The 10,265-nt window shown below is 49.6% G+C and overlaps 1 protein-coding gene across 1 annotated transcript; it reads left to right on the top strand.

Annotated features, from left to right (window-relative positions):
- The first annotated feature begins 6,852 nt into the window (after positions 1-6,852).
- LOC128401668 (uncharacterized) lies at positions 6,853-9,171 on the top strand. Its single transcript, XM_053364994.1, has one exon. The coding sequence runs from the start codon at positions 6,865-6,867 to the stop codon at positions 7,513-7,515; it is 651 nt and encodes a 216-aa protein (XP_053220969.1). The 5' UTR covers positions 6,853-6,864; the 3' UTR covers positions 7,516-9,171.
- Positions 9,172-10,265: the final 1,094 nt, after the last annotated feature.

The raw sequence follows: 10,265 nt of genomic DNA, 5'->3' as shown, positions 1-10,265 counted from the left end.
CAAAAGCAAGTGGAGCAACAAATGCAAATTTTGCCTCTGTACAGTTAGGTTAGCTTCTGCTAGGGTTGCCATATTTCAGAAAATGGAAATCCGGGGCTACCCACCTGTCGATCACATGGTGTTATTGTGACATCACGTGACATGACAGGTGGGCAAAATAATTCTGCCAATATCCTCTCTGGGGCTTTGCAGTTGCCTATAGGACCAGTATGAAGACATGCTGGTTTATGGATTCTTTCCCCTTAAAGGGGTGTGGGTGGAGAAGGCTGTTTTTAATGGGGCTTTGCTATATTTCTCCTTTAAGCAGGTGGGTGGCAGCAGTGGCGGTTCAATCTTAAATCCTGCCACCTAGGCAGTGCAGCCAATGCAGGATTGAGCCCTGTCCTCTTATCCATCACCAGTGATATCAGTTGATGGGCAGCTGAATGTGGTTTGGGGAAAATGCGTGTGATTAAGCCAAGATTGGCCAAGGGCAGGAGGTTCCACAGCCCTGACTTTCTCCATTCCACATATAATCCTATATGCTTCTATCCTGCTGTCCCCTATTTATCTGTTTCCCAAGATAAAAAGCCCCAATCTGCAACCTTTCCCCACAGGGGAGTTGTGCCATTGATCATTTGCATTTCCTATTCTGGATCTTTTCCAACTCTACAATATCCTTTTTGAGGTGAGGCAACCACAGTGCTCCCCATGGGAGGGATGGGGGCCTCAAACTGGGGACTGAATGCGACCCTCCAAGGCTCCCTTAGGGCTCTTTCCCAGCCACACCCCTTCTCAGCCCTCTCACTTGTCCTGCTTTGCACCCTCCTAGAATGTTTCTGCCTGGCTACAATGCACCTTTAACCATGCTGCTTGCTTGCTTGCTTGCCTGCACAGAGGCTAGAGAAGAATGCTAGAGTAAATAAAGGTTTGTTGAACCACCTATTTTCCAGATAGGGAGACTTGGGAGGGGCATAAAAGGTAAAGGGACCTCTGACCATTAGGTCCAGTCGCGGACAACTCCGGGGTTGTGGTGCTCATCTTGCTTTATTGGCCGAGGGAGCTGGCATACAGCTTCCGGGTCATGTGGCCAGCATGACTAAGCCACTTCTGGCGAACTAGAGCAGCGCACGGAAACACCGTTTACCTTCCCACCAGAGCGGTACCTATTTATCTACTTGCACTTTGATGTGCTTTTGAACTGCTAGCTTGGCAGGAGCAGGGACCGAGCAACGGGAGCTCACCCCATCATGGGGATTCGAACCACCGACCTTCTGATCAGCAAGTCCTAGGCTCTGTGGTTTAACCCATAGTGCCACATATGTATCCCCAATTCCTGGGGTTCCCCATCTCTGATCTAAGGAACTTCCACCCGTAGGCTCCCCAACCAGAAAATCCAAATGATAAAAAGACTTGATTTATTTTACAAACTGCAATGAAAAAGCTGAATAGATGGTTAAGTGGGCATTTAGGGGTACTGTAATATTGAATAGCTTATGCAGCTCTGAAGATGTGACTCACCCTTGACTAGGAGCACTGTTCCATTTCTTGTTGCTGACTGCTTTCCTGTATGATTTTCACCCGAGTCTTAATGATGCTGCAAGTGTAGAAGTACTATCCGTGCAGCATCATTTACACTGCTGCAATGTCAAGTGTCAAAGGACTCTGTGCTGAGCTGGAATGTTCCAGATATGAACGACTGCCTTAAAAAGCCATGGAATTCTGCCCCAACATGATCTGAGCTCAGCATTAATGATGAAATGCCATTTCGGGCAAGCAGTCAGGCTCTTGGGAATGTCTAAGCCTTTGTCACTTAAAAGAAATCAGTGGGACTTACCTCTGAGTCAAAGTCTGTTTGGGGGCTCTGATAAAACCCTCAAGCCTCACCCACTGACTCCTTCCATAGTTTTCTAAAAGAGTAGCTAAGGGGAGAACCCATAAAAGATAAAGGAGGGGTGGAAAGATGAGAATGCATACTATTATGAATCAGGACAGGAGTGATATTTTCTCCAAGGAGATGGATGTATAAGTCATCTCCAAGGAAGTAACACACTGGCTGGGTCTTGTTCCTGATCAGTAGGAGAATCAGAATCAGGGAAGTAGGAAACCATTATGGGAAGTCTGAGGAGCTCACCAAGCCAGATGTGGTGCGTGAGCAGTATTTGCATGTCTCTGCCAGCCAGGAGCCAGGTGGTGAAAAGGTCTTGGTACTATGGACAGCTCCCTAGTGGTGAAGGCCGAATTGTGCATGAAAGGAAAACCACATGCAATTCGATCAAAGCCTGGCAGAGTCCAGGGTGTGGGGTGCAGGATGGAACAGAACAGGACACAACAACCAGTGGCTGGGTTTCTCAAGGGCTGTTAGATGAGCTTGGCGGGGGGATGTTAAGAGGTGAGCGTTTAAAACCCCAACTGAAGTATCTCCCTTGGATAATAATGATTGTTTATTTTTAGGAACAAAGGAAGCTGCCTTACACTGAGCCAGATCCTTATTCCATTTAGCTCTGTACTGTCTAGACCATGGGTAGGCAAACTAAGGCCCGGGGGCCGAATCCGGCCCAATTGCCTTCTAAATCCAGCCCGCAGGCAGTCAGGGATTCAGCGTGTTTTTACATGAGTAGAATGTGTGCTTTTATTTAAAATGCATCTCTGGGTTATTTGTGGGGCATAGGAATTCATTCATTCCCACCCCCAATATAGTCCGGCCACCCACAAGGTCTGAGGGACAGTGGACCGGCCCTCTGCTGAAAAAGTTTGCTGGCCCCTAGTCTAGACTGACTGGCAGCAGCTCTCCAGAGTTTCAGACTGGGAACTCTCCCAGCCTTGAACCTGAGACCATGAGCTCTGGGATCTGCATGTAAATTAGATGCTCTACCAATGAGCCACAGCCTCCTCCCTTTTTATAACTTTTCCCTTTTACTTAACTGATCAATAGTGCTTTGCATTGCCAGAAAAGTGGGAAGGAAGCCCTATAAAAATAACCTGTAATGCTGTGATGCTTGACAAAAGACACCAAATGTATACACTCCAAAAAACCGACAACGATAGCAGCAATGGAGTTGTTTTATAAATGTATATGTAGGAGGATTATCATCTTTATTCAGGTTTGTTTTACAAAGCAGGAGAACAAAGAATTTAAAAAATGACTAACAGTTAAAAGCTTTTGGATTGCAGGTCAGAGCGGGAGGATTAATTTTTCAAAACATACTTTGCATGGTGCTTTCATGATTTTATGAACCATAATAGGTATATGCTGCTTCCAAATCCATAGGCACCATGTATACCCCAAGCACAATCCTGTCATTACTAACTCAATGACAAAGCCTGACCTGGAACTTTCTAAATGACCAAGTCTGGTCCTCTTACCTCTCAGCAGCTTTTGATACCATTGACTATGGGATCCTTCTGGAGCGACTGTCTGAACTAGGGGTGGGTGGCACTACTTTGCAGTGGTTCCAGTTCTACTTGGATGGTCATTCCCAGAGGGTGTTGCTTGGGGAATGCTTTTCAGCCCCATGGAACCCTCAATGTGGGGTTCTGTTCCACAGGGCTCAATCCTATCCCCCACATTGTTTAACATCTACATGAAACTGCTGGGGGTGTTATCTGGAGGTTTGGAGTACGTTCTCAGCCGTATGCTGATGACACTCAGCTCTATTTCTTCTTTACATGAGAGAGCGGTTGCTGAACAGCTTGGTGGGTTTCTGGATGAAACATCGGCTCTGGATCCATTCCAGTCTGGCTTCCGCGCTGGTCATGGGACCGAGACAGCTCTGGTTGCCCTAACAGATGATCTTCGTAGACAGCTGGATCGAGGCGGGTCGGGGCTGCTGATTCTTCTAGATCTGTCAGCAGCTTTTGACATGGTCGATCATGAACTTCTGGACCACCGCCTTGCCGACGTGGGGATCCAGGGCACAGTCCTTCAATGGCTGCGCTCGTTTCTCTCTGGTCGAGGACAGAGGGTGGCGCTTGGGGGGGAATTGTCATCGCGCCACTCCTTGGTGTGTGGAGTACCTCAGGGTGCGATACTCTCCCCAATGCTTTTCAACATCTTTATGCGCCCCCTCGCCCAGCTTGTCCGGAGTTTTGGGCTGGGTTGCCATCAGTATGCCGATGACACCCAACTCTATCTGTTGATGGATGGCCATCCTGACTCGGCCCCAGACACACTGACCAGATGTCTGGAAGCTGTGGCTGGATGGTTACGTGGGAGCCGGTTGAAGCTAAATCCTTCGAAGACAGAGGTCCTGTGGCTGGGACGGGACGATATGGGATTGGGGGGGCAACTCCCATCTCTTGCGGGGGCGCAGTTAGTGCCAGCACCGTCCGTTAAGAGTTTGGGTGTAATCTTCGACACCTCCCTTTCCATGGAGGCGCAGATTGCAGCTATAACAAAGGCGGCATTTTTCCATCTCCGCCAAGCTAAGCAGTTGGCTCCTTACCTCTCTCGCCCTGACCTAGCCACTGTGATCCACGCGACGGTCACCTCCAGACTGGATTATTGTAACTCGCTCTACGTGGGGCTGCCCTTAAGACTGACCCAGAAACTCCAGCGGGTGCAGAATGCTGCAGCGAGACTCCTTACGGGGTCTTCGCTGCGAGATCACATTCATCCGGTGCTATATCAACTGCACTGGCTCCCGGTGGAGTACAGGATCAGGTTTAAGGTGCTGGTTTTAACCTTTAAAGCCCTATACGGCCTAGGACCCTCGTACCTACGGGACCGCCTCTCCTGGTATGCCCCACAGAGAAACTTACGGTCTTCAAATAAAAACATCTTGAAGGTCCCAGGCCACAGAGAAGTTAGGCTGGCCTCAACTAGAGCCAGGGCTTTTTCGGCTGTGGCTCCGACCTGGTGGAACACTCTGTCACAAGAGACTAGGGCCCTGCGGGACTTGACATCTTTCCGCAGGGCCTGCAAGACAGAGCTGTTCCGCCAGGCCTTTGGCCAGGGCACAGCCTGACTGCCTCCCTTGGCAATCTTCGCGGAGCTCTGGCCCAATGGTGGCCAGTGGCTTGAATTTAATTAATTTATAATGAATGATTTTAGAGTGTTGTTTGTGTTGTACTTTTGTATTGTTTTATTGTTGTTAGCCGCCCTGAGCCCAGCTTCGGCTGGGGAGGGCGGGATATAAATAAAATTTATTATTATTATTATTATTACATCTGCAGGTGAGGCAGTGGGAGTGCTGGACCAGTGTCTTGCCTCAGTAATGGGCTGGATGAGAGTCAACAAACTGAAGCTCAATCCAGATAACACTGAGGAACTGCTAGTGGGTGGTTCCCTAGACCAGATGGGTGGGAGATCGCCAGCTCTTGATGGGGTTACACTTCCTCTGAAGAAGCAGGTTTGTAGCTTGGGGGTACTCCTGGATCTTTTGCTGTCACTCGAGGCTCAGGTGGCCTCAGTGGCCCGGAGTGCCTTCCATCAGCTTTGGCTGGTGGCCCAGCTACGCCCCTATCTGGACAGGGATAGCTTAACTACTATTGCCAATGCTCTGGTAACCTCAGGGTTAGATTACTGCAATGTGTTATATGTAGGGCTGCATCTGAAGATGGTTCGGAAACTTGCAGCTGGTGCAGAATTCAGCAGCCAGGTTGCTCACCGGAGCAAGTCGGTTTGAACATATTACACCGATCCTGGCCCAACTGCACTGGCTACCAATTAGTTTCTGGGCCCAATTCAAAGTGCTGGTTTTGATCTATAAAGGCTTAAATGGCTCAGGACCGCAATACCTCAAGGACCGCCTCTTTTCATATGAACCTACCTGGACCCTGAGATCATCTTCTGAAGCCCTCATTCATGTGCCTCCTCCTTGAGAGGTCCAGAGTGTGGCAACATGAGAATGGGCCTTCTCTGCAGTGGCTCCCCATCTGTGGAATGCTCTTTCCAGGGAAGTTTGCCTGGTGCCTTCATTATACAGCTTGAGGCGCCAGGCAAAAATGTTCCTTTTAAACCAGACCTTTGATTGATTTGATTGACATCCTATGCCCTTTTAAAATGTGGATTGGGGGGGTTATTGGGTTGTTGTTGTTGTTGTCTGATTATGTATTTGGTTTATTCTGTGAACCGCCCTGAGATCCTCCTGGCCTCTCTAACTGGCCCTCAGAATTCTCCCCAGGCCACACCACCTCTCTCTAGGCAGGTGTGCCAACTTGAATAAAATATTGGGGGGAGGGTTCCTCAGGTAAGCCCCACCCTGCTTAATTGGTCACATGATGCAGTGCATACACACCATTTGAATGACAATGCCCATCAACTGGGGAGGGCAACCACCTCAAATATTTTATTGGGGGGCAAAGCCCTCTTGGCTCCTATGTCTCCAGGTCACTGGCTCTGCTTTCCAGCCAAAGTGTTTTTTGCCTGGTCAAAATGTGTCCTTGAACTCTGACAATGCCCTTTGCTTGTCTAGATGGAGGACAGAACATGAGAAGGGTGTGTGTGCGTGTGCGCATAGAAACTTGCCTACTGTACAAAGGTAAAAACTACATTTCTTGCTCCAACCACTGGTGCCTCTGGCCCCACCTACCACTGGCATGTGGCCCTCAGAAGGTTGCCTAGAGGAGAATGTGGCCCTTGGGCTGAGAAAGTTTCCTCACCTCTGAAATAAAGCAGTAAAGAGGCCAAAGTAACTTACAAAGGTGAAATACAGCTGAAAAACTGTAAGTTAAGAACACTTAAAAATCAATAAACCCCAGATACAAAGCAAGTGTATGGTGAAATAGTGCGGGGGTGGGGTGGGGGGAGGGAATCTGAGCAGACTGGAATAAAATCCTAGAAGCCAGTTAGCATCAGCCTCTTCCCTGGGACTCTCTCAGACCCAGCGTTTGCCCGCAGTTCCTCCGAAACAGTTAACAGGCTCAGAGTTCCCGCCCACAGGTATGATATCACTGCTCCCATCTGCCAATCGCCTCTTGATGTTGCGGCAAAAGAGTCCTCCAAGCCACAGCTCAGAGCAGAAAGCAAACAGCGGCAACAGCAGCCAGAGCCCAAGGAAAGAGATAGAGGAAGACGAGGAAGAACACAGGACTTTGCTTTTCTCACTTCTCTTCTCCCTTGCAGAGAAAGCTGTGCTGGGGGCAGGAGGCAGCAGCCCATGCTGTGACTGCAAACTCTCCAGGCTCGCGTGGGCACCTGCCCCTGTGCACCTTGCCAGGATGATGGGCTGCAAGTCCAACTCGCTCACTTGCTTGCAAGGAGGGAAGCCGGGTCTGCCTGCAGTGGCTGCCACCACCGACTCCACGGCCACACTCAACAAGCTGGCGCTGGCCACGGGGGGCACGGAAAAATCCTGGTACCGCTGCGTCTTCCCCTTTGGCATCGTCTCCCTGGTCATTGGCATTGCTGCCACGTGCATCACCTTCACCATCAATGGGCGGCAGATGGACATTGCCAAGGTGGTCTCGGTGGCCACCCTGATCTTCGGGGTGGGCCTGCTGGTGGGCGCCTTGGTCTGCTGGCGGGCCAAGAGGCAGCGGCAGCGCAAGAAACAGCAAGAAGAGCCTGCTTCTGTCGAACAGGGGGCTTTGTGATGCAGGCACCAGACCCAAACCCCGGCAGGTAGACCCATGGCTGGCAAGAACCCCACCTTTTTCTTGTACTCCATGGCAGAATGAGGGGAGCCAGGAAGGGGGCTTTGGCAGCGCCCTCCAATGTTTTGGGAAGAGAGAAAAAGGACAGTGGAACCTGGCAGTGTGGGGGCAACTTTTGTCCTGTTTTTACTGAATGTGTTGAGCGATGTTTTGGACAGTGAAAGGGAATTGGCCCGATCCAGGAAGGATGGTGAAAAGCCGGAGGCGAGTGGCAGGGCTGGCTGGCTGTGCGTCAGGCTGTTCCCCTACAAAAGTCGCCCTGACTTTGGGTTTGCAAGCTTCTTTGCCTCACAGAACTGTTTGTTTACAAAGAGCCCCGGGGAAAAAACTCATTTTTTAAAAAGAAACACCAGCAGAATGAGAGCAGGGAAGGCGTTTCCTCCCACAAGGATGCTTTCTGCTCATCTCCCAACACAGCTATGCATATTGTTGACTGATCACAGAAAGAGATACCTATTTTTTTTTTAATGAGGATCGTGGAGCAGCCTTGCCTAGTGAAGCATGAGCGGAGCCAAAAGTTCACTAGTTTCTGCAGGACAAAAACAGTGTGCTTCTGCCGGCTGAGAAGGATGATGGAGCCTGGAGGTTCCAGCTGGTGGTAGCTCTAGAATGATACTCCTTTTCCAGGGTGGAAAGCCCAGGTCAAAGGTTACTGTCAGGATGTTTTTGGAATAAACAAATACCGTCACCTCTTGCAAGTAAAAGTGAAGAAATACCGTTTGATGGAGAAGGTGCACAGTGGTAGCAGAAGAGCCCAAGACAAGTTTCAAGATCTCACGAGACATGGGACAGTTGAAACTGCAGCTGAAGCTTACAAAGCGGTACAGCTTTCCTGTGGGGATGGCGGGGCAACTGTTCATTGGGAAGTACAGCCCAGATTGCGAAAGAAGAGGCTGGCCTAATCTGCCCTTCAGCGCAAAGTGCTACAAACTAAGGAAGTTTCTAGTGCTAGTGGAGCTTTGCCCACCTGACTATAAATTCAGTCATGTGCCACCAACCCATGCAGTCCGCGTTGTGCCTCTGGTTGGTTGCACATTGGCAATATACTGACGCAGGAGTGCGCTGCGAGGTTGTCCACCACAGACGGTTGTTCCACTAGTTTTCCAAAGCAATGTATCAGGTATTCTTGATAGAATTAATGTAACCTGTAGCTTGACAGTTGCTGCATCAGAGTTGTGGTTTCAGAGGATGCAAAGGGCAGGTCGTTGACAGGGCCCCAGTTAGGACAGGATAGCAGCTGAGCTTGTAAGAGGCATGAGAGAGAGAGAGTAAATATATCATGCATTAGATGCCTACATTAAAGGGTGGGGGGACAAATCTCAATGTCCTGGTTCGATCTTTCAGTGTTTCTCCTTGGGAAGTAATAGGATCAGAACAAGGAATGTGTGTATTCCTGACTTCTCTAAGCTTTCCCCCTTAACCTGACTTCTTTGGCCTGTTTTCTCCCCCCAGCAGGGTGGCCTGCAAACCACAGCTGTGTACCAGCAATTCAAAGGAGGTCTCCTTTCTCCTCCTTGCTGTTCATTCTCAGCTAAGCTATAGTAATACCAAGGCTGGCTGATAGCTATGGCTGGAAGAGCAGGGGGTGGGTGGGTGGGTAGGGAACAGCTGCTCTCTTGGCTCCTCAGCCCCTGGAGCTCATCCACATCCACACATGCAGCTGGAAAGAAGTGAAACCAGACTCTCTGTAAGCCTAGGAGCCGGAAAAAGGCAGCGGCCAGAACTGGCGTGGGGGTGGACGAGGCTGGGAACGAAGGGTGTGCACACATACATCACGTTTCCTGGCTAACTCCTTCACAGTATGCTGTTGGATTAACCTCCCCCCCCCCCCCAGGCGGTGTGTGTGTGTGTGCTGCTGTTATGTCTGGCCCAAGTGTAACATATGTGGAAGTGCAAACTTGACTGAGCAGGAAGGGAGACAGACAAGAGGCAGCAGCACTTTGGGGCCATATCCAGATGGTAATCTCCTGCACTCCTTGTTGGAGTTCTAAAACAGGGATGACCCACATCTATTCACTTGGGGGGGGCTGCTCAGTCCTCCAGACTTTTCTCTGGGGGAGGGCATAAGGAAGTTTGTTGCAAACAGCTGAATGGCTGATAGGTAACTCAGCAGTAGGGCATTTGCTTTGCATGCAAAAGGTCCCAGTTTCGCTCCTGGGTATCTCCAGGCAGGGCTGGGAAAGACTGCCTGCCTGAAACCCTGGTGAGCCTCTGCCAGTCAGTGTAGGCAATATTGAGCTAAATGGCCCAATGCCCTGACTCAGTTTAATGCAACTTCCTCTGTAGACATGCTTCATAATAAAGGTATCATTGTTATCTTTTTATTCTGCCTTTCTCAAATGACAGCATGCATAATTTCTGTCTTTTATCCTAAGGTAGGCTAGGTTGAGAGATGGTGTCTAGCCCAAAGCCATCCAGTCCGTTGCCAGAAATTTGAACTTGGATCTCCCTAGAATAAGTCTGACACTAGCTGCCATTGCACCGCACATTCTGCATCTTGCACATCACATACATCCTTTTTTTGTCCTTGTGTATGTAATTTCTGTGTATTGGCTTAGCTTTTGTTTCTTGCAAACATTCCTCTTTTCTCCATGAATGCAACTGTGAGCAACCTTTCCCCACCCCTCAATTAGATCTTGGTGAGGCTTCCAGGGGCCAAATAAAATTGTCTCAGGGTTGGCTGGGCTGAA

This window comes from Podarcis raffonei, chromosome 14, assembly GCF_027172205.1.
Source record: "Podarcis raffonei isolate rPodRaf1 chromosome 14, rPodRaf1.pri, whole genome shotgun sequence".
In the NCBI taxonomy this organism is placed as follows: domain Eukaryota; kingdom Metazoa; phylum Chordata; class Lepidosauria; order Squamata; family Lacertidae; genus Podarcis; species Podarcis raffonei.
The sequence above is the reverse complement of the archived record's forward strand: the minus strand, read 5'-3'. Positions and strand labels throughout refer to the sequence as shown.